Here is a 22,582-nt window from a genome sequence, read left to right as displayed (position 1 = left end):
AACCGGGTATATTAGCGATTGCATGCGATTGAGAGTCTTGTACTGTTTGAACGTGCCTTGGCAAAGATAATCCAGTGTCTTCATCGGGATGTACACCTCTTTGAATTTTGACACCTTTTTCTCAGACTTGGGGATAATGATCTCCTCGTAGTTTTCATATGAGTTCCTCGCGGTGCCAAACGGGAGACTATATTTTTTGCCTGTGAACGAAACGACATTGCCCGCGTCATGCACTCGGAAAACATGCGGATACTGCTGTTTGGTCTGCTCCCATTCCAGTTTGGCGTTCTTTGACTCTTTGCGATTTTCGTTTGCTTGTTGTCGGATCTCTTGTTCGCTCATCAGTTGAAGCATCTTTTCCTCTTTTCTCTTTTCGTCGAGAATGGCATCCTTGTTTTGCAATATCTTTGATATCAGGTCAAATTCTCCAAAACCTAAAAGATCAACCAGTCCCGACTCGATGTGCGAACCGTTGTCTGACTTAAGGATCGCAAGTATGCTTTCCACCATTTGTTCGGCGTTTTCAGGGTTGATTCGCTCACAATCGCTTCTGATCTCAGAAAGAAGCGCACCAGCTTCCTTCTCTTCAGTATCCTCGGTCGATTCGTCGTCAAGCTCTATCTCAGCACAATTTTCAAACTGTTTGAGTAAATCAGTCACCTGCCTGGAAACGTCTATTTTTGAGTTTCCATCGCCAATATCCGGCACCTTAAAATCTGTCCCCTCGTCCCCCAAATCCAAGCGGCTCAGCGTCTCAATCATAGGCTGCATTGCCTGCAGATACGACGACGTAGACGAGACATTATAGGAAGACATATAAAAAAATTAATTTAATTTTTCTCCCTGTATAACAATTAATAAAAACCAAAATTACAGATCGAACTGACCATTCACAAAATCGTCGTCAACGTCCATATCATCCCGCGCCTCCTCTTCGTCTTCCTGGCTCTCTTCATCAATGACCTCCTCCTCGGGTGGAAGATTTGGATTGCCGGGAATCAAAGAGCCGTATGCCGGCTTGTACGAGTTGCCCAGCCTCTTGCCCATGCTGTGACTGTTGAGATGGTCAAATATCATCGAATCGTCAACATACGTAAATCCTTTGAAGTTCTCCTGAACAACAGAGGACAATGGGGTTCCCATGGTGAACTGTTTGTTGATGACCGACGTGGAAGCATTTGTGAATTCCGGATCAAAGTTCGAAGTGTCTAGTTCGTTTGCAATGTGCGGGATAAATGGTGGAGGGATCTTCTTCTGTTTGAGAAGAGCCCAGTCGATGTCATTAAAGAAAGGATGAGCTCTGAGTTCTCTAGCGTCATTAATAGCTCCCAGTCTGTGACGAGGGTTTCTGTTAAGAAGGCCCTTCACAAACGATCTACCTTCAGGCGATAAGACTTCCTTCGGGAACCTAACTTTTCCAAAAGCAATGTTTTTGTACATTTGCTGGGTGTTGTCCGCATAGAACGGAGACCAGCCGCAGCACATTTCGAAAATCAGAACACCGAGCGACCAGAAATCAACCATTTTCGTATACCCAGATTCGTCCAACAAAACTTCAGGAGCAAGGTACTCGGTTGTTCCGCAAAAGGTATTGGTGGTGCCGTTGGATGCCAAGTTGGCCTTGGATAGGCCGAAGTCACACAGTGCAATGTGTCCATTGGCATCCAAGAGAATGTTTTCGGGCTTTAGATCCCTGTACACTATATCGTTGTCGTGCAGATGCTCCAAGGCCAGAACCAGCTCTGCAATATAAAACTTGGCTCTCTCCTCTGTGAATCGTCCTTCCTTTTGCAAATGCCAAAAAAGCTCTCCTCCAGACATGTAGTCGGTAACGAGGTAGAGATCGACAGGCGTTTGGAACGAGAATTTGAGACCCACAATGAACGATGAGTCTGCGCTAGAGGTGCGCACCAAAATGTCTCTTTCTCCAATCGTATGTGCAATCTCCTTCTTTCTGACAATCACCTTTTTGGACAGCACTTTCATGGCATATATACGCCCTGTGTCTTTCTTCTGGACCTGGAACACCTGGCCAAACGTCCCCTTACCCAAAAGCCGGAGAATCTCAAAATCTTCGGGACCGTATTGTCTCTTTCTGGTATTTGAGTACTCGATCTGAACTTTTATTTTACCGCTAACAAACTCCGTGTTGATGCGGGATTTCAGATCAAACCACTGCTCTGCTCTATTTTCATGGATGGTTTGCGGTTTAATCCGTATGTGTCCCAAGAAATGGTCATTCTGCGCAGAATCGTAAACTGAAATATCTAGCTCAGATGTTGCCCCAACAACATCGAAAATGGCCTTGTGGTGCCAGACAGGGTTCGAGGAACTGTAGTTGTGCGACATGATATTAATATTGTGCTGTGACGAGGTTTGAGTCCTCACTAAAGGCCGTCTCTGCGGAGCCTGATTCGAGCTCTGGTGCGGCTGAGTCTGCGCCGATGGCGGTGGCATGTCTCTGCTTTGGTCAAAGCTCTCCGGGCCTTGTGTCACAAACTCAGAACTCTCGAACGTGCAAACGACATACGGAAGCGAGTTTTCAGACGTCACGTTGAGACCCACAGCCTCGATGATGCTGACTCTGAGCTTTCCCCGTGGAATACCAGTGGACGTGTCCGTGTCGCTAGTAACAGCATATGCTGGAGTCGATGCCGTTTCGATTGGCTGTGTCGATTGGGTAGACGTGGTCGACAGCTGTGCCGTCAAATTGCTGCTTTGTTGCGTTTGATCTAAATTGGTAAATGTCCTGTTTAAAGAGTTCTGCTCTCCCTTGATAGTGGTGCCCACAGCAAAAGAATTATCACTAAGGGCAATTGTAGGTGTCGCTGGCTGGGGAATCATCTCAGAGGGGAACGACGTCGTGCTTATTTTTGAGGCAGGCATGCTAAATTCCGATTGGCCTGCAGTATCTAACGGTTGTGGTTTCTGTTTGCCAAAGGCAAAAATTGTTTTTGCAAATTCTGACATCTATCAGACTGCAAATCCTCTCTATACGAGTTGTGACACGTCCAGATGACTCTTCTTACAGATGAGACTTGAAAATGTGCGAGGATTGAAAACAGCCAAACAGATTAGTAAACTTTCCAATCTTTTTTTTTTTCTTCTTTTGGCTCTGCAGTTTATTCCGAAATTACGTTTTATTGCAACCGCTATTGTTCCAATGCTGACCGTTATTATTTAACGCTGAAATGCAACTTTGCCTAAACCTGGGTACTGTGTGAGAACATCTCAGGATCTTGTATTTCATTTACTACATGCCCTAAATATCGCACGCCTGCCAGGATAGCCTCTTATCTCATTTGATAAGATCGGCCGTCGTTGCTTTTGGTCACAACTTTTTCGCTACATCTTTGCACCGCCTTAATCTGGAACTATCCGAACGTTTGCAACCAGCTCTTGATTGATGGTAAGAAATCCGTTCTGCGTGTATCCAATGTTCCCATATGGGTTCGATGTTCTAAGCCAACCGTAGTCAACCCAGACTATGTCGTTCATGTCCAAATTGCACCCATTAATTTTTAGCAGCCTCAGCGAGCAGTTGTACTGGTCCACCTCGACAACCTGACCATATCGGTCGATTTTACCAGGCGTCAGCCGTTCAAAAGTCATCCGAAGATTGTCTAATGCCGGAACATACAGATCCTGTGGCAAAATCGGCACAGTGGCATTTTCATCTGGTTGGTAATTTGGTCCTGCCACCACTCGGTAAATAGGCGTATCTAAAACTCTCTCTATAGATCCAATCAGGGCATCAAAATCTTCTGTTGATTGTGTTGGGAACGATATCATCCCACTAGTTCCAAAGAGATCGTAAAATGGCCCGTCGATCTCGATATCTGTTGTATTTCTGTAATAAGGAGGGCTGTGCAGCGCCACTTGATACCTGCCATTCACGCGGTAGAACATCGGGTACTGGAGGATCTTAGAGCGCATAAACATGTGATTCTGTGAAAAAACCTGACATTTGGACAACCCCAAGTAATCTGGATCTAGAGTCATGTTCATTTCCTGAATAATTCTGTTTGAATGTTTTGTGGTCATATACGGCTTGAGTAGCTGGTACACTTTTGGGTTCACGAATATACGCTTTCCCGGCTCCAGATTGGAAGGATATTTTACGTGGTACCTGTCCAATGCCTCCTTCATTCTTTCTGTCAATGTGATAGGTGTGTAGTCCGGGAGTGCATTTTTCTCGAGTCTTAGTTTTGCAAATTGGATATCTACCTCCTGAGGCGGAGCTTGTACAAACAGTTTATCCCAAACCGCTCTCATAGCTCCTTTCTGAGTTATTTCTGGAATCGCAATGTCCTGGCGCATATTGTACACTTTCAACTTGTCATCAAACCAAAATGGATGTGCTTCCGTCGAAAATATCGCTGCACCGTTTTTTGTATGGAGATCATTATCTGGGTCGAACAGCAAATACAGGTACTTGAGCGTTTCGCTCAAGACAAAGCTCTCCATCCGTGCCTGTCTGGTGCCCACTCTGATGTCGTCAATTCCTGCAAATCCGCAAGGAGCACGAAAGTCTTTTTCAAAACGCTGCAAAATGGCTTCGCCAACGCGCAAAAAAAACGGGTCCTTAGTCGCTCTATAAAGGAAGTACGTCGACTCAACGAATTCAGGACGTAAGGGATACCATTCCAGAAGGACGGCGTCGTTCATTAACGCTACCTTCGTTTCCTCAACAGACATTCCTGGCAAACTATCCAAAGGATGGTATGGCTTCGAGTCCCTGTAGGCGTAGTTCCAACGGAACCCAGAGAAATCCCATCGTTCAGGAATGGCTCCGTAAGTGTTCCACAATTTGAAATATACCGTGTAGAAGTCAAAAGCGTTTTTCAAGTCTCCGGCTAAAACCAGCAGCCCAGGGAAAAATGCCCCAAGAGCGTCGATCCATTCCCTGGCCGCCGCTGCATTGGAGACATGAATGTTGGTAAAAATGCCAATTGAATTTTGTGAGTGCATAAGCAGTGCCTTGTAAGACTCTTGCCAGATGTCATTGAATATTTCATCGTCGAATAATATGGAGTATTTTAAAGCATACTCGTAAAACGAGTCGATGGACGCACCAACACCCGTGATCTGGTCCGTGAAAATGTTGGACCGCGCATCCACAGTCATTGGTAACAATCCCAGCACAGTTTTTGAAGACCACATGTTGAGGAACGTTTTTCTGGAAATGAGTTCGAAAATTGGGTCGTTGGTGAGTCGAGAGAGCAGTCCAAACTCTAAAATCAGAGAGGTTATTCCGGCAGTGCATTGCTCCTTTTGCAGGCTCTTGGGTACCTTAAGAGGCCCGTACCTGAGATTTGTGCGCGGATACGGCACTCCGGACTTGTTTTCAGATGCCAGCACAAGTCTTTTTCCGAGATCGTATGCCAGACGCAGAAGAAACCCGTCGTAGTTTTCGATACTATATCCTCGACGTTCGTCGGACGCATATAAGTGCGCACTCAATAGTCCCCCTAGGACTCTGATGGTGGTCTCAAAAACTTGGACGTTTGCGTCAATATCGAAATCCTGATAAGTGTCTCTTATCAACTGGATATTTCGTTCAAAGCCCTGCTTGTCTCCAAGCACCACGAATGCGTCCAATGTATCAAAAAGAGTTAGGGAAAAGTTGCCCATCGCATCGTTCTTCCATGTATTGTGGATATCCTCGTAGTCGCGAGACGCAGGTTCGCAAGTGAGCGGGTCCACCTCGTCATAAGGAAACCCATGGGCCATGTAGCTATTGAACCCATGATAGAATAGGCTTTTCGTGCGGTTGCGCAGGTCTTTCAAATGAGGCTCCGAAAACCCACCGTACTTTTCGGATGACGCATACGTTACCGGAAAGAAAGTGACGAGAAATTGCAACAAATATACAAGAACAACCGTCATGTCAACATTTGCGATTTGAAAAAAAAAACTCCAGGCTGTGTATCATACATAAAAGACCAGTGTAGCTTAGCTATGCACTTGAAGCTCCCGAAACCTTTACATACTGCGTGTGATACTCCGGTAGACAAGAAGTCCCAAATCTGTCCCGCATCGCATTGAGCAAACTGGCGCTTTCGTACGCAGTCCCCCTATTTCTTCCGGCTCCGCAAAACCATCAAACACTTCAAACTTATGTGCCAGAACTAAAACGGAAGCTATGTCGTGTAACACAAGATTGTCTCTCAGTGAGTCAAATTCACCGGCTTGCCCGCCTCCCACTCTTTCAGTGCATTTTTGATATTTTCCCAGAATTTCAGCTTCACTGTTTCAAGGGCGATCGCCTCATAGTCCTCCGTTTTGTAGAGCTCCTCGAGTTTTGCAATGCTTTTCTCAATTCTCTCATCATTCTCTTGTTCCAGCTTTGCTAGCTCCTGCTCACTTTGTATATCTTCTAGATCCTCATGAACGTTCAATATTTCCATCAAAACAGACTGATCCTGGAACTGGAACTTTTTGTTCACCGCATCGTCGTTTAGGTCAATATTGGCGTTTTTCTTCAGTAAATACTGCGACCGTTTCAAGGGGCTCGACAGCACTGTGTATGCGTTGTTCAGAAGCGACGACAGATCGCCTGCCGTCTCGTCCTTAATCCGATTGAGGTCCGGATGGTTGGTGCTTTGAAGCAAGCGGAACTCTTTCCGAAGCTGCTTCAGGTCCACGGAGAAAGGAGAATTGGGTGGCGACCCTTTCGGGAATGTTTTGGGAAATAGTTTATAGAAGTCCACTAGACTCGAATTGTGTCTGGCTATGATTTTGAAAGGTATCCGAACTCTATACATAATAATTTGGTTCAAATAATTTAACCTGAATATTATTCTATCAAATTTACCCCTCGATTTAAAACAATTTCCTCATGGCAGGTGGAAGACATTTATTGCGTACAGACAAAGAGGTGCAAAAGTTCGCCTATTTTCGGGAGAATCTGGCAAATTACTACAAATTCAATCTTAAGTCAACCTCCATTGCCGTGGTTGCCCTTGTGATCATTCCTGTGTCCCTCATGTATGTGGCATACAACACCCATACAATTGATATTGTTGCCAAGAGGAGGACCAAGCCAGTGCAGGAGGACTGGTCACCAAGATGATCTGCGATATTTATTACATATTTATACAACCCAATGTTATTTCATTTATTGTCTTCCTTACCGTTGTCTCCTACGTTTCCTCTCCATTCCTTCCAAAATAACCTCACTGTCACGATTGTCGGTGTACCCATTATTATTCACATGCCCATTTGTGTATTGATTCACTGTGGGAGGCTGCGAAGGCCCCACTTCCACAATGCTATCGTCGCTGTCCTCCAGCTGTCTCTCATGTTCCTCCCATAATTTCAGCAGCTGTGCCAATTGGGCCTCGCCGATCAGTTCTGAGAGTTCTTCGCAGCTATTGAAAAGTAGTTGAGCAGGATTATACCTTGTAAGGTCGTCGTTGACAGCGTCCGTCCCATATAAGCGTAGATTGTTGAGGATTTTGCAGAGCACACTCAATTGAGGAGCCCAATTGCGATTATTAAAAAACTTCATGGACGAACAGATTAGCGTTTCCAAATGGAGCGACATGTTGCCAGTAGCAAACTTGATGGATCCTACCTGGAGCGTGATCTTAACACTGAGATGCTGTGCGAGCGATTCAATGAAATGCATGCACTCGGGCGTGTCGATTCCATCGAAAATCAACTCTTTTGGCTCTCTGAAGGTGAGAAATAGAAAACTCATAAAGTTTCCCACACTCACATAGCTGGAGTTGTCGAGTGGCAACAAAAAGTTGAACTTCGTCGCACAATCCTGCACATGTAACACATACCGAAACCATCGTTCTTCAACTTGTCTCGACTCATTGATCATGGCAAATCCGGAGCTGCACATGTAATCTTCAAAATCAAGGATCTGGAAATTGAGCACTTCAAATGGCCGCAGTACTCGAATACAGCTTGCAATGAGATCACATATGATAGCATTGTATCCAAAGATCATTTCTGGTACGCGCGCGTGACTACCTGTGTTTTTTATCATGCGACAAACAAATTCCACTAGCTTCTCAAATCCAAGAATCATTTGACAGCCATCAGGCACCGTTTTGTAGAACAACTTTTGGTAAGTTTCCGAATTCAGATCTCTGCTCTCATCACAAAGTATAGCAACGCCTTCATTGTCCACGTACGTGATGGTCTTGTTATTTGTAAGTAGTGCGTATACTCGCAGTCTTTGTCTTAGAAAATCAATGAAAGCTTCATTTTTGAACTCCATCAAATATGGCTTGAGCACTCTCATACGCCCTAGTCGCCTCACATACTCAAACAGTTCAAACTTATCGGCAAGGATGAGCTCAATCTCCACCTGAGTAAGCACAATGGAATGATCTGTATGCTCGAAACAATAATCCAGAGAAGGAGACCCAGATCTGGCCAGCAGATCGGTTGCAGATTTGCTTCGCTCAAAAAGTGATAAGTAGAATAAATTTTGGGACTTGTTGAGCTTGTCTCTGAGAGATTTTTTGAGCCTATCGTCCACAATGACTCGTAAACACATTAAATTAAATAACTTGATCCAAATTGTGGATAAATATAATTGAAGGCTTTCTACACCTTACACCGAGTGAAAATGAGATTATGTCATTACTAGATAGATTAGGGAGCAGTGGTGAGCAAGACCATAGCAACGAAGTCGGGTCACAACATTGGGTCCATGATATTTTTGCCTTCGCTCGTAATTTTCTTTGCCCACTGTCTTGCCAAAATCGACACCTTCATAAATTTGCGCGAAGCATACTTCTTGAAAAACTCTTCGTGCACAATAGGACTGATCAGATAATCAATGATCATTTCGCTCACTTCCTTCAAATCGCTCTCTTTGTATCCCCCACTGTAGTGAATGAGGTTGCCATTCCAGTCGTTCTTCGACAGCATTTTGCGTGCTATGTACATAGCAGCTGCTGAACACAACGATGGTAGGTATCCAATAAATTTGTGGTCGATGATTGATATTTCTAACAGATATTTGCCAATGGTTCTGGACTGAACGTCGTAGTCATCGGCTTTGGAAATGCGTCGTAGGAAATTCATAGGATTTGGGTAACTCATGTTGAACTGGAGAATCTCCAGGATGAACTTTTCTGCGTTTAATATCTCCTCCTCAGTGAAACCTCCGTCCGTCACGTAGGCATAGTTCTTCACAGATGGAGAATACACCTCCTCGTATTTAGCGGCAATGAATAAAGAACCAGTGGCCAACAGCTGCAATCTATCAACTTGTACACTTTCGCGTGACATGAAGCGATCCATAATGTTGATAGCAAGATACAATGTTTCTGGAAGGAGTCTGAACTTCAGATGCACTTCGACCATCCAGTCCACCAAAATAGAACGCATCTTCGGGCGCAGATTCCTTTGCCAATGCAAGTAGTTTGGATCTGGAAGAGTCTTGAGCTCCAGTTCATGCAAGTATTCAAAGATGTCGTTAACGTACTCACTCACCATCAGCGGATCGTCGGCGTCGTCTGCATCAAGATCGTCCCAGGTGTAGTCGTGTTCCACCTTAACTTTCTTGACTTCCTGAGTCCCCTGCTCTAGAAAATCGCTGCTCGAATCTGTGGCCTGTCTTTTAAGTGACACGCGCTTGTCGCTGTGTTCTGGTTCCTGCTTGTCCGCATGGATTTTCAAGGGCCTCACAAGTTGGCCTCCAGTCTTTCCTTGTTGTGACTGTTGATGAGGTAGACTCTGTCTTTGTCTCTGTGTCTCTAAAATGCCCGCGTTATTGTTGATGTCCGTCAACGCCGAGCGCGCACGCGTCAGCGATTGTCTTGGTCGAGGTTGGCTGTCTGCCAATCCTTTGGAAGACATCACACGGCTGATTTGCGGCATGTTCTCGTCGTCCATTTGCATTTGAGAAAGTTCCTGAGTGTTAGATTCACGCGAGGTCATTAGTATACTCACTCTTGACATGATGGAGCACAAAGTTTTGGCGTAATTCTCGTCCTTGTTGCTTTCTTTTGGTATCCCTTGTAAAACACGTCCGCTACTTATCTCTCTGTGGATCTAGCTTAATTCCTAGCGTGTATTTGTTCCAGTACAACTATCCTCTTTATGCAGTCTCTAAGGTTTCGTGTCAACTCAAAACGGCGTCCTACACTCCTTGAAAGCCAGCAAACCAGTCCTAAAATTCACTTGTTTTCTTTATAGACTTTGGTTTTCCCTAAAAGAGAAACGAGAAAAAAAACACCCGTGCTTTCTGCCATCCTGCCTACCAGGGCAATATGTAAACACTAGAAAGTTATTTAATTCTAGGTGCGAGGTGTAAACGCGTTTGTTCAACTATATCCCATTTTACGGTCGTACTCTTCGGTCTCCTTCTGGCCCAACATATCGCTTTCGTTCCATTTGATGTTCAGACTGCCATAGTAGCTTCTTTCAAAAATTTCTGTGCAGTTGATCTTCTGGATCTGGCCAAAAACCGAGCTAGGATTGATCTTAGCCTGCCGTTTAAGAAGCTGCTTGATATTCGCGTTCGAACCCCATGGAGCAAGCTGCTTCGACGCTTCATCATCTTCATTATCCGAGTTTATCTCTGGCAGATTGTTCACGTCTATGACGACTGGTTTGGAAGGCCTGGAAGTCATCAGCTCGCTTGTAGGCTTTGTAGCAGGCTCCGGTAAACGATTCAGTTTCGAGTGATTCACAGAGATCTTTCTCAGCTTAATGTCCGCACGCTGTCTTTTGGCTTGCAGTAAATGCTCAGACTTTTTGCGCTTCTCTAATTTCTTATGCAAGTCTATCAAACTCTTTGCATCTGGCGAGCCAACTCCATACTGCGATTTGTTTGAGCTCGGTTGTAGCATCTGCTCGGTCAATGGCAGCTTCGACCTATTCAGTTCATTAGGCAACTTCAATTCAAGCTGGCTCAACTTTGAATTCTGTGTCTTCTTATCCAGGTTGGTTAATCTCTCCGCTGGAGTTTTGGTGATTTTCGAAGTTGGGATTAGAGATTTACTTTTTGATGGCGAGCCAGTCGCTTTTGTCACCTCATTGTGCTTCTCCAACTTTACTGATTTCAGTAACTGAGATTTATGACGCGAATCGTCGATACCGAGACGGGCAGGGGTCTTCGTAAGGTATATGTTTTCTTTCGAAGGGGACGATTTACTGCGTTTTGTACTGGCTTCAGTTGGTGCCATCAGCCGCGATAACAGATTGGAATGCGCGTGTTTGTTGGGGGATTTTTTTGAAAAGCCGTTATGTTGTTTTGAAGGGGTTTTATGAGGCGATTTGAGCAGTTCGTTCTGTAGGGGAGAAGACTTATAAGCCAGCCCCCTATTGATGTTGATGGTGGGCTCGCTGCTGCCTGTATTCGATGGCGACAGATCGCTAATTGGGGGTAACCTCAAGTTGTACGGCTGCTTAGTTATACTGGAATTGAAAGAACCATAATCCTTGAAAGGTGACAATTCATCCCGGTTTTCATCCCTTAGAACGTGTTGTGTAGGTCCTCTAATCTGTTTGGTTGTTCTCTTTGACTGGTGTGTGGCCTTGCTCATTGATTGTTTCTTTCCCTGCTTGATCATTAGAGGTTCTCTCGATGGCAGTTCTGCAAACTTAATAGGCGACCTGCCTGCGTTTGGAGTAGTGCTATTGTTGACACTTGGCAGCTTGCTTGTTTGCGCATCAGTTTTGAGTGGTATCCTTATCTGTGCAAGCTCAATCTTTTCGAGTTTTCCAATTTGGAAGCTAATGTCGTTGTCAATGTCGCTTAGCATGATATCTCCCTCGTCCAGAAGAACCGATGCATCGGGCGGTGATTGAGCGGGCTTTTCTCCTTGCTTTGGAACAGAGTCCGTGGGCGTGGTGGTGGCTGTTTCGTGTGCAATTGGACGCGTGAATTCTTCTTTCGGCGACGATTCTTCATGCATTAATGTTTTGCGAGCAAACGATTTGCGAATGTTTTTTGAGATTGCATCGAATGAGAGATCAGAGGACTCTTCATTATCGGAAACAGCCCTTTTAGGAGATTCGGAGACAGGCTGTTCGCAGGCCTCAGGGGACAGAGTCGGAAGTTTGTCTTGCAACTGCGAATGGTTTTGCTTACTTGATTCAGCCTCAACTACAGCAGAAGCCTGTGGCTCTGGCGAATCGTGCATGGATGGCTCTTCGTCGTGAATGTCCTTGCTGCTATGCTGGGTCACTATATTCGTCTGTTCTTGGATCAACTCCACCCCGTTTGAATGTAATTCCCTCAGAGGCGAGCTTACCCTTTTAAGTTTTGCGGGTGACCTCAGCAACACCATCACACTCTGGTCTTTGTCTTGCTGTCTTTCTTGGTCGTCTTCTAATAATGACAAGTCACTCAAGTCAGAGCAGCTTGTGATTTCATGCATAACCTCATTAATCCATTCACTATGCTCCATCATAGCCAGTCCAAGTTGATCAACACTTGATTTTATCAGCTTAGTCTCCACGTTGACTTCCTGGGCAAACCATTTGGAAAATCCTGGAATTGTTACTGTGTCAACATTACCAACGGTGCTTTCTCGCTGCTTCTTCAAGCGGGCCGCGGCTTTGACTCCCCACATGTGGATATAAAAAACAAATATTAATTGATTTGTTCGTGTTGTTTTGTTTTTGGGACTTCTGGTGCACGACCTCAGAAAAAATATTTGAAATATTTTTGATCTTGGATTCCATATATTAACATAAGCAGCATAGCCTTAATATGTCCAAAAAAGCCAAATACGTCTCCAACATAGACACGGGCGTCTTGCAGCAATTTTCAGGATACTTAGATGTTTTGGATAAGAAAGAAGAGCCCACACCAGAGTCGTTACAGAGTTTTTCCTCGTTCCTAGCATCTTCTCAAAACTTAAATGCTCTTGTTCAGGCCTTCTCATATTATTCCACAGTTAATGACCATTCTGGTCTATCACAGATATTGCAAAAACTTGTGAGACTAATAAGACTTGGAATTAGCTATCAAGAGCTTCATAAACCATGTTCTACTTTGATACAAGATATCCTATCAACTCACAATATCAAGATCTTTTACAGATGTCTTAATAATCAAAAAGCTGGAATCACAAATCCTGCATTGAGGTTACTTTCATCGTCGCTGGAGTTCAGAAAAGGAGCATATGTGGATCTGTTCCTCGACAATTTCGACCTCTCCCTAAAAGTTCTTCCTCAGCTTCTTGTACCAATAAAATCAGAAATGGAAGATCCGTCAAAATGTAAGACTAAAAGCTCCATTCGCAGCAACTTCATTTTGTTCTGGGTATCACTGTGCACACAAGCCAATCCTTTGACTAGAAAGGACTTGTTATTCAATAACAGGAAAATAATCACAAATTGGATTAAGTACATGGCAACCCATGATTCTTACGACACGATTAGACAAACTCTCACTTTTCTTGACAAGTACATCATAGAGGAACGCTCCTACAAAAAGATGACCAAGTGCAAGATATTTGGAGATTATATTCCCAAGAAGCTTTTGGAATTGTACGGCGTCGAGGCCGTCCGTGATGAGGTTCATGAATTTTTGACAAAACTAGCAACAGACCATGAAGTGGGCCTTGTGTTCTCTGATGACAGAAACATGACAGATACAACTGGTGCCTCTGTGACAATAGGAGACCATACATTCAAAATCCATAATAAATTGATATTCAGCCTGATCGCCAGTTGCAAACCTTGGACTGATCTAAAACAACTGGATCTGATTGTATCTGTTCTCTCTGCTGTTCCAGAACTAGTTCCTTGCTACAATTATAACCTCGGGCAAACAATCGGGGTTCATGATCCCAAACTATCCGCTTTATATATCGCAGAGTCACTACTTCTCACCAAAATCATCAGATTACCGGTTGCAGAAAAGGTTTTAGAGTCCAATTCCCCAGCATCTCTTGTTGTCGAATACATCTGTCCTAACTCGTTGAGAAGAACATCGTTTTCGAAGGCTCTTTCCACTGATATTGGTCTGGTGCGTCACATCGGTTCGCAATTACTAGTTGATGTGTTGCAAAAGCTCCAAAAGAGTTACCCATTCATGAACCCGGATGTGAGAAACGAAATTCTGGAAATCCTTATTAACCAACGCTTACCAGATTTCAGTTTGATAATTGGTGCTCTTAACGACTGCTACAAATCTGAGCCTTACAATAAGCTTTTGATCGTCAATCTATTGAAAGCGTGCGAGTATTACCAAGCGGTTCTCAATCAGTCTGTGCCGATGACTCTACCAAAAATCAACCTTGGCCAGGAGAATGAGTTCAAGGCCATCGACCTCACGATTCTTGAAAGCTATTTGAGGTTCAACTCAGATTCTCAGCAGAGTAAATGGTTCAATGCAGGAACTGCAAAAAACTCGCTATTCACAACCATTTTGAGACTGCCATACCGATTGAAGGAAGCTCATATGCGGACTAAGGTAGTCGGTGTTATCTCAAACCTCATCGACTCGTCATTATCTTTCGTTGACTGCAGGCAAGAAAACTCCATTCTGATCACGCAAGCCTACGCCTTGGTATATGCGTTGGATCAATTTTCTCGTTACGTGAAAAACGAGGAGGACATAGATGCCATTTGCAAAACACTGGATGAGGCCATTTCCAGAGTTATGAGAACGCCGTACAGATACATTGATATTACGCGAGATTTTGGAAAACCGATGAGCCCGTTTTATGTTGCTGCCATTGAACAGGCCAAGTTTGCAACCACCGACAGTGTGAAGGTTTGGGTCAACCTGTTGACAAGATATATGTTCTTAATCGGAGAACCTTTGGATAGCATGAAAAAGGTCTTGTTGAAGTATTGGTCGGATGATCAGTTGCAATTTGACAATTTTGAGTCGTCCTTGAAGGAGTTTTGCTCTTTATTTTATGGGGATGAAGAAGTATCGTTCTTTGAAATGGTGGTCAATTATCCAGTATCCAAATTGAAAAAGGCCGTTTCCAGTAAAGTTGCAATGTCAGATATTGATGCTATTGGCCTTCTAAGAAGGCTGCAATTACTAGCTTCCGACGAGACAATGCGACTTGCAGACATCGAATCCATTGTTGTAGAGTTATTTTCCAAGCTTGCAAACTATTTGGCCCAAAGGACTTCTTCACAATACGACGCTTTTGATCAAGTTGACCTCTTCAAAACAAAATACTGGAGCCCCCTGTATGTCAACGGTGTACACTCAGAAAAACAGTATTTCGTGGCAGGTTTGCTAAACGAGATGTTCTATTCTCTTTTTGAGCTTGACCACTCCATCCGTGCCAGATTAACAGACTACGAGAATTATGTCCATAATTTCAAATCGCCAGTTATGGAAGAACAGCAGATCCTTGCAAGTTCATTATGGGTGCTTGATGATTCCAAGCTACTTGGGCATCTATTTGACCCCACAATCATACAGAGCAAAGTTCTTGAGCTGGCTGCTCTTAGAGATGTGGAAGTTGACGCTAACGATCTCACTAAAGTGGCAGATTTTGTGACGGAGACAAGCCTTCATTTTTATGTCAAACTCGTTTCGAGGACCAATTTTGAGGAGTTCCAGATTATTACTCTTGCGCAGAAGGCGCAACAAAACGAGCTGGTGTACTCCGCTTTATCGGCGATCTTGAGATCCAATGCTGATAAAGCAAGAATTCTGTTGACAAACCGAGGACCTGCTATCAACAGCTCAGTGCACGGCCTCAACTATTTAATCACACTTAACGAACATGCAGAATCAGAGTCGCTACGTTTGGAGTTGGAAAATATAGCAACAGAAAAATTGCAAGACTTCTTGTCCACATCCACAGCCTCCAATGTTCCAATATATGTCAAACTTCTCGCAGGCAGCGCGTCCTCCGACTTGTTTGCTCGACTGATGGAGTTTCCGCCGTTTTACAACAACGCCGCTTACATATTTAGCCCAGAATCTGCCTATTATGTTTCTCAGTCTGTTGACAATGTGGACTTGCTCAAGCAATGGTGTTCCAAAGCCATCTTATACTCCACAAAAATGTTTGCCGAGAAAGATACGCTTCCGGAAAAGTTTTTGACGTTCATCAGCAGTCTCAAGGAACTATTGCTAAAGATTGACATTTGGACTATTGTTCCGCCATCGATTCTCAACTCTCATCTGGAGGTGCTTTTCTCCGAACAGTGGATACGTTCAGAAGACATATTGCATTACGCTTCTTGGCTATTGATGACCACTACCTCAAAAACCATACAGCACTCAAAACATGTTCAACTGTTCATCAACAATAAATTCAATGTGTTAAATGAGCTGCCGTCGAAGTCGAACTTGTCCGCCAGATTCTATTCGACAATTATTCTCTACTACTTGGTGCAGGTCGGGCCAGTTTCCAATTTTGACGTTGCAAAACGTATCCTACAGTTCTACTCAGGGTCTCTTCGTGCAGACGACCTGATTCTTAAACACATTCTAATGGAAATTGAGCAACATGTGGGACAGAGCTGGCTAGGGTTTGTGGCTGATTGGGAGTTTCTGGACGCGGACTCTTATGAGTCGTCCACCACTAGATTCATCACAAGCAGTGCACATGGTCTTATTGTGAATCTTTCCAAGAAATTCATCAACAACTCAATTGCTCGATTTTCTGGCTCCTGTAACGATTTCTCCCTGCCAGCGGCGAAGAAGCCGACGTGGCAAGACTGGGAAGACTTTTTGGGCCATAATTCTGTCATCCTTGAACACGCAGTCATCAGCGACATTTACGAGAGAACCATATACGATCCCGAATTCATAATGCTGTTGATTGTTAATAACGACGAGCTTTTCAAGACACAGCAAGATTACGTGGCAGTGGACGTTCGAAGGCTGGTGGAAACCGACATCTTGCAGTTCATCGTGATGAATATGAGCAACTGCAACGAGGAAGTGAGACATATTAGCCGCAAAATCTTGCAATCATGTTACCTGACGATCGATACAGAACTGAAACAACTTACAGAACTGAAAGAAGACAAGGCGAAGACGAAGGGGTCTGCAGACAGAGCAAAGACAGATGTGGGCACGCTTCATCTGTTCTCCTTCAAGGACAGACTGACGTTCAAGGTATATTTGGGTAATCTTCTATCTACGAAGGAAGAGTGTTCTCCGGTCATCACAATAATGCTCTCCCATTTGATTCCGGTTCTAAACAATCCGGGCCATTACCTCTATGAAAAAGCTTACAGGTACATCTTGGGCGGATCGAAGTTCCGTCCGTTTGATATTCCGTTGCTCAAAGCGGTCACCCAACACTTTGTTGCAGACAAACACCTGGGCCATTCCAGGTTTGATGAAAACTACTACAAGCAGCTGTCGTGGGTCATTAGTACTCTTACAAAGTCTCTGAGTCATCAGGACGACCTCAAGGTCATTAACAGAAGCGGAATACTGGAGTACCTGATGGCACTCACAGGCTCTCCTTTCTTGAGCTTCAAACATCAGCAAGAAATAGTTCATCTATTGCACAAGATAGCCGAGCTCCCTAATGGAGCAGACCTGCTCATTAGATCGTATGGAGTGCTGAGTTTCACAGAGCTTCAGAGACTCAGACTTTCTACAGACACGGTCTCAAGCAACTTCCAGCTCCTTGATTGGCAACGCTTTGCCGTCAAGGCGCACGTGACCGCTGATAAACGGGCTTACGAATGGACAAGTGATGATCTCAATCGGTCAGTGAAACGAGTCTTGACCTAAGAGTCAACCTCCATCGCATCTTCTTGCTTTGCTTCCTTCACCTTCCGGGCCGCCTGCACCGCCTTCGTCAAGAACGATTCCTTATCGTTGCCGGTATTTTCCAGTCGACCACCTTTCAAAATAACATGGCCGTGAACTTTGGTGATGAAGTCGCCGTTTTCGTTGAACACAAGTTCCGATCCCACAAGCTTGGACCATTCGCCCTGATACAAGTTGCTGTTGAGTTGCACTAGCGGCCTGTCCTCTGCCAATCCGCTTAGTCTGATGTGGGCATTTTCTGAAGACGGCTCCTCAAGCGACTCGTCCACCTCCTGCTTTATAGAATTCGCATTCAAAGAACCTTTTTCGAGACTGATGTACTGGTTAGGCGGGAACTTGAGCGCAATGTAAACGTCCTCAAATTCGTCCTCGTCTTCATGTGCAAGGCCTCGCATTGGCTACTTGGGCAGCTTTCTTTCGTGCCTCAATATCCTCCTTGCTTCCAGCCTCATACTGTGCAGTAGCAAAGTGCCAGTTCATCTCCGGACCCCCGCTTAGAAACTCTGTATTACCGTTCATCGTCATAACCCAGCCATTAGTGTTTTTCTCGTAGCGGTCTAGCGAGCATGTGCTGGCCTGTATCCTGGTACTCACGCCATCACCCCCATGTTCAACTCTCAAAAACTCCCTTGTACTTTGGTATCCCATGAGCGACATTCCAAGAGCGATCTTCAAAGCAGCATGGGTGACAAGGATCACAGAGGTGACTTGCGGATACATCGACTCGACCTTCGGTATGAACTTCTCCCAAAACAGCCTGCATCTCTCCAAAAGCTCGTCCTCTTCCTCTCCCTCCAACGAAGGAACAACTGTTTCTGGAAGCCACTCGTCCGACAGAGCTGCAAAATATTGCGAAAGCACGTCGATTGTCGCAGGCTCTGGAATGTGGGACCTGCTGCGTCTGTACCATTCCCCAAGCCCGCGGTCTAGGTATATTTTCAGTCCCAGCTTTTTCGCCGTCGGCTCGATTGTCTCAATACATCTGTAAAAAGGACTCGAGAATATTAATTCTGGTTTAGGCTCCAGTTTGTCGCATATATAGTCGGCCAGTTCGTGGGCCTGTTCCACGCCATGGGGAGCGAGCAAAGGGTCGCTCTCGTTGTCTCCTAGCGGACTGTCGCGCTGCTGATCTTCTGGAAGCCAGTTTTCACGGTACCCGTGTCTAACAATGTATATAGTCTTGAGTACCATGAGAAAAAGTAAATAAAACTGAAAAAGTATTAAAATATTATCTGCGGTGATTATTCAGATACTAACAGGCACATAAAGCTCACATTATTTATTCTTTGTTGTCATCCTCCTTCTTGTCGTCTTCTTCGTCGTCGTCCCAGTCAAAGTCGTCGTCGTCGTCAGCAGGCTTGTGTTGCAGTATTTCCTTCCGTTTTTTCTCCTCTTCCAGGATCTTGGCCTTGCTAGAGAAATAGGTTTTCCAGAACACTTGTTCATCGATCTGGTCCGGAACAAGCTGGTCGATCAGCTTTTTCAAGCTCTCTTTTGCAGCTAGTAGCTTCTTTTCAGCCTCATCCTCCGCAGTCAGCACGTAATCTTTGACACTCTCACTATTCCAGTTCGTAAGATACAAGTCTTTGTTGTTCTCCAGCTCGTGCAATTGAGCCTCGAGTCTGCTCGTGGCAAGGTTCTGCGGCATATTGAACATGATTTCGTCCTTTTTCGCGCCACTCGCCTCCTCACTGCCAAATCTAATACCCGTCTTATCGGCAAGCAGACTTCCAAGCTTGGTGGCATACCCCAGCGTCAGGTTCTCAAGCTTCTCCAGATCCTGGTCTAATCCATCAAGATATTTGTTGGTATTCTCATTGAAACTCTGCAGCAGCTTGGCGGAATTCTCCTTGATGTCCTTCAATTCCTCCTCGTTGAGCTTACTTTGCACCTTGGCCAGGTTCTTTTCCAAATTCTCCTTCGTGGCATTGATTCTGTTTTGCAAATCAATTTTCTTGGTGATCTCCTTAGTGTCGGTCAAAAGATCTGGCAACTTCTTCTGGAAATTGCTCAGATACTCGCTGAAGGTGTTCCAGCCGGACACGGTTTGGGATTCGATGTTCGAGTACACTTTGCCGACTTGGTCCTCGAAATTGTTCACCAACTCCTCCGTCTTTTGATCTCTGTGCTCGGACTCCTGAGTCTCTGCCTCAATAAACTCCATGGTGCTTGCAATCAATTAGAGCTCAAACTGTTGGTGTCACTAAATTAATTTGCGTTCATTTTTGGCTCCACAGGGAAATTGGTTTATTACGTCATCAATGACTCAGACCCTTGAGACCGGGCAGAGACTCGGCCTTATAAGGTGAGCATTAGCGTGTTCCTACCCACAATCGGAATTTTACGGCATTTTCCATAAACTACCGTTTGAGCAAGTGGCACTATATTCACCCGCACAAATCACCAGCCCTACAAATTCGGCTTATGGCACTTACCCAATAAAGTAAGCTATCTAAGCAAAAAAAAAGCAATGATTGCTCTGCCGATTGATAATCCCAGCCCAAATTTAGACATCTAGATAATCGTGGCTGCAAGATTAGCTATCGTCATGGGACACATAGAGATATCTACGGCGTTCGGGATCGTGGGTATCTACAGAAGTATCCGTGTGCTTACCTCTTTCCTCTTATTGCATCAGGAGAAAGTGCCACACTCAGATGATCAAACGAACTATAAAACGGCCACGCACTGGTATGTGCCGTTAATTGTTTACAAGGATGGAAATAGCTAGCGTTAGTTATTGTTGGCTATTGTGTATAGAGCAAAAGAAATAATAAAAAACGCAAGGCCAAGATTTTTGAGCGGCACTGACATTGTTAGGAGCCACGTAGATATGGAAGAATTCCTGCAGCCGTCTCGGTAGACGGATCCTCAGTCGCCAATAACAAACAAAGCCTACGAGTGTTCTTCTCCACCAGTTACAAGATAAAGAGAGTGCACATTCCTGAATACCGATTTCAGAAGTCCTGTGGCCTAACCCGCAATTTTGTATCTGCTCCAAGTTATCTTAATTCAACATGCTTAAAGCTGGAAACTTTGGTGAAATCAGTCCCCAGGTGTCCAAGGCCATCGACAAGGAAGCCAAGGACAACCTGGTTTTCAGTGCTGAGAGTGAATACCAAATCGACGCCGTTCAGGACGGCCGCCTTTCTCGTGGTCTCCCTTTGAAGTTGTATCGCTACTATGCGGACATTCAGCGTAGCTATGAGAAAGCCAACGACTACGAAGGCCTGTACATTGCTCAGAGAAACCAAATGAAGACAGATGCTCGTGCAAACCTTTCTGAGGAAAAGCTGGACACCCAGCGCAAGCTTCGTCGGGCCAAGGCATACTCCGCCTTCTTCATCATCACCACTGATATCTTGGGACCTACTAATGCTCCATACGCTATCGCCCAGATGGGTTACGTTCCAGGTGTCATCCTGTACGTCGTCTTTGGTCTTTGTGCAGCTCTTGGAGGTTGCGTTCTGAACTATTGTTTCTGCAAATTGGACTCCAACAATTATCCGATTCGGACTTTCTCCGATCTGGCCGGAAGAGCCGTTGGAGCCTGGTTCCGCTACCCAACAGCGCTGTTGCAATTCATCCAGATGATCATGAACGTTGGTCTGATCATGCTGTCTACCGGACAAATTCTGGCCCAGATGCTCGTTACGAACCGGGGCCACAACTCGCTGTGTTTCACTGTTGAGGTGCTGGTTTGGTCATTTTTGGGTATGATTCTTGGCCAAATCAAGACTTTGAACCGTTTCGCTCACATCGCCAATTCTGCTGTCTGGATGAACGTGGCTGTTTGTATCATCACCATGGTGGCTGCAGGTGTGGAAAATAAGCCAAACTATGACTTGTTCTGGTCCAACTATGGATGTACGGCTCCATACGACACCCTGGAAATCGTCAAACACGCTATTGCTCCAGGTTCGCTTTCTGACCGTATTGGTGGACTGAACAACATGGTCTTCGCTTGGGGAGGTGCCACTATTTTCTGTGAATGCATGTACGAGCTCAGAAGACCTATGGACTTTTGGAAGGGCATGATTAGTGCACAGGCTTTCATTCTGGTGATTTACCTGGTCTATGGTCTGTTCATCTACTCGAAACTGGGACAATGGTCCTACGTTTCTGCCAACATGGGTATTTCAAACCACGCTATGCAAAATGCCACCAACGTCCTTAACCTTGTGTCTGGTATGCTTGCTGCCACGCTCTATGCTAACGTCGGTCTGAAGGTGCTTTACCAAGGATTCCTTGTTTCCGACTTCAAATTCCCTCAATTGACCACTTACAGAGGTACCATTGTTTGGGGAGTTCTGGTGGTCGTCTACTGGGCTTGCGCTTTCATCATCGGTGTAGCCATCCCAGGTATCAGTGAGTTGGTCTCCATCATTGGTGCCTTCTGTATTTTCCAGTTTTCCTACACCTTGCCATTCTTGTTCATCCTTTGTCTCTTGATCCGGATGGACGTAACAATGCCAGACAGTTTCGATCCCGTGTCTGAAAAAGTGGTCAAGGTAGACACTCTGCGCAACTGGTCCCGTTGGAAGCGTGGCCTCACATACGGAGGATGGAAACGCACTTGTATTAAAGTTGCTGCTTTACTTCTTTTCCTTGGAGCCCTTTCCTGTGCGGGACTTTGCTCGTACTCTGCTATTGAAGGTGCCATTGAGTACTATACGACATCCACCGCTAGTGCATTTGGATGCGCGGCCCCTGTTACGCCAAATCAAGGATTTAGCTGTGCCGGTATCACAGTCAGCGCCAACTGATAGTAATTGGTGGCTTGAATGGAATATGCGACCTTCGTACACACCAAATTGTAGGCGAAATAATTGATACAAAAAAAAATATCGTACTTAAAATTAGCTGAATTTGATACATATTTTT

The 22,582-nt window shown here is 44.9% G+C and overlaps 11 protein-coding genes across 11 annotated transcripts; 2 read left to right on the top strand and 9 right to left on the bottom strand.

Moving 5' to 3' along the window:
• Nucleotides 1-845: 845 nt before the first annotated feature.
• On the bottom strand, nt 846-2,972 carry OGAPODRAFT_16578 (uncharacterized protein). The gene has a single exon (XM_018354528.1). The coding sequence runs from the start codon at nt 2,455-2,457 to the stop codon at nt 871-873; it is 1,587 nt and encodes a 528-aa protein (XP_018210751.1). The 5' UTR covers nt 2,458-2,972; the 3' UTR covers nt 846-870.
• Nucleotides 2,973-4,329: 1,357 nt separating this feature from the next.
• OGAPODRAFT_49391 (uncharacterized protein) lies at nt 4,330-5,889 on the bottom strand (the record flags this gene model as incomplete). The annotated part of the gene is made up of 1 exon (XM_018355626.1): nt 4,330-5,889. A coding segment is annotated over one exon (1,560 nt), but the record flags the coding sequence as incomplete, so codon positions are not given.
• Nucleotides 5,890-5,922: 33 nt separating this feature from the next.
• Nucleotides 5,923-6,767, bottom strand: OGAPODRAFT_94242 (uncharacterized protein; the record flags this gene model as incomplete). Its single annotated transcript, XM_018357504.1, has 1 exon — nt 5,923-6,767. One exon carries the CDS (start codon nt 6,765-6,767, stop codon nt 6,171-6,173), a length of 597 nt encoding a protein of 198 aa, XP_018210749.1. The 3' UTR covers nt 5,923-6,170.
• Nucleotides 6,768-6,819: 52 nt separating this feature from the next.
• On the bottom strand, nt 6,820-8,518 carry OGAPODRAFT_76708 (uncharacterized protein; the record flags this gene model as incomplete). Its single annotated transcript, XM_018356214.1, has 1 exon — nt 6,820-8,518. One exon carries the CDS (start codon nt 8,516-8,518, stop codon nt 7,133-7,135), a length of 1,386 nt encoding a protein of 461 aa, XP_018210748.1. The 3' UTR covers nt 6,820-7,132.
• A 95-nt stretch (nt 8,519-8,613) lies between these two features.
• Nucleotides 8,614-10,152, bottom strand: OGAPODRAFT_16576 (uncharacterized protein). The gene is made up of 2 exons (XM_018354527.1): nt 9,922-10,152; nt 8,614-9,882 (listed from the first exon to the last, which is right to left on the bottom strand). Exons 1-2 carry the CDS (start codon nt 9,928-9,930, stop codon nt 8,659-8,661), a joined length of 1,233 nt encoding a protein of 410 aa, XP_018210747.1. The 5' UTR covers nt 9,931-10,152; the 3' UTR covers nt 8,614-8,658.
• Nucleotides 10,153-10,274: 122 nt separating this feature from the next.
• On the bottom strand, nt 10,275-11,175 carry OGAPODRAFT_16575 (uncharacterized protein). Its single transcript, XM_018354526.1, has one exon. It carries the CDS (start codon nt 11,157-11,159, stop codon nt 10,296-10,298), a length of 864 nt encoding a protein of 287 aa, XP_018210746.1. The 5' UTR covers nt 11,160-11,175; the 3' UTR covers nt 10,275-10,295.
• A 1,516-nt stretch (nt 11,176-12,691) lies between these two features.
• OGAPODRAFT_76705 (uncharacterized protein) lies at nt 12,692-18,887 on the top strand (the record flags this gene model as incomplete). The annotated part of the gene is made up of 1 exon (XM_018356213.1): nt 12,692-18,887. The coding sequence occupies one exon, from the start codon at nt 12,692-12,694 to the stop codon at nt 17,657-17,659; it is 4,968 nt and encodes a 1,655-aa protein (XP_018210744.1). The 3' UTR covers nt 17,660-18,887.
• Nucleotides 16,435-18,887, bottom strand: OGAPODRAFT_76704 (uncharacterized protein). The gene has a single exon (XM_018356212.1). It carries the CDS (start codon nt 18,091-18,093, stop codon nt 17,656-17,658), a length of 438 nt encoding a protein of 145 aa, XP_018210745.1. The 5' UTR covers nt 18,094-18,887; the 3' UTR covers nt 16,435-17,655.
• On the bottom strand, nt 16,435-18,889 carry OGAPODRAFT_88338 (uncharacterized protein; the record flags this gene model as incomplete). Its single annotated transcript, XM_018356892.1, has 1 exon — nt 16,435-18,889. One exon carries the CDS (start codon nt 18,887-18,889, stop codon nt 18,074-18,076), a length of 816 nt encoding a protein of 271 aa, XP_018210743.1. The 3' UTR covers nt 16,435-18,073.
• Nucleotides 18,890-18,977: 88 nt separating this feature from the next.
• Nucleotides 18,978-19,862, bottom strand: OGAPODRAFT_24394 (uncharacterized protein; the record flags this gene model as incomplete). The annotated part of the gene is made up of 1 exon (XM_018355271.1): nt 18,978-19,862. One exon carries the CDS (start codon nt 19,860-19,862, stop codon nt 18,978-18,980), a length of 885 nt encoding a protein of 294 aa, XP_018210742.1.
• Nucleotides 19,863-20,457: 595 nt separating this feature from the next.
• On the top strand, nt 20,458-22,534 carry OGAPODRAFT_16573 (uncharacterized protein). Its single transcript, XM_018354525.1, has one exon. The coding sequence runs from the start codon at nt 20,716-20,718 to the stop codon at nt 22,462-22,464; it is 1,749 nt and encodes a 582-aa protein (XP_018210741.1). The 5' UTR covers nt 20,458-20,715; the 3' UTR covers nt 22,465-22,534.
• The last annotated feature ends 48 nt before the right edge of the window (nt 22,535-22,582 follow it).

Source organism: Ogataea polymorpha (genome assembly GCF_001664045.1).
Source record: "Ogataea polymorpha strain NCYC 495 leu1.1 chromosome Unknown OGAPOscaffold_4, whole genome shotgun sequence".
Taxonomy (NCBI): domain Eukaryota; kingdom Fungi; phylum Ascomycota; class Pichiomycetes; order Pichiales; family Pichiaceae; genus Ogataea; species Ogataea polymorpha.
Note: the sequence above shows the minus strand (reverse complement) of the source record. Positions and strands in the feature narration are given on the sequence as shown.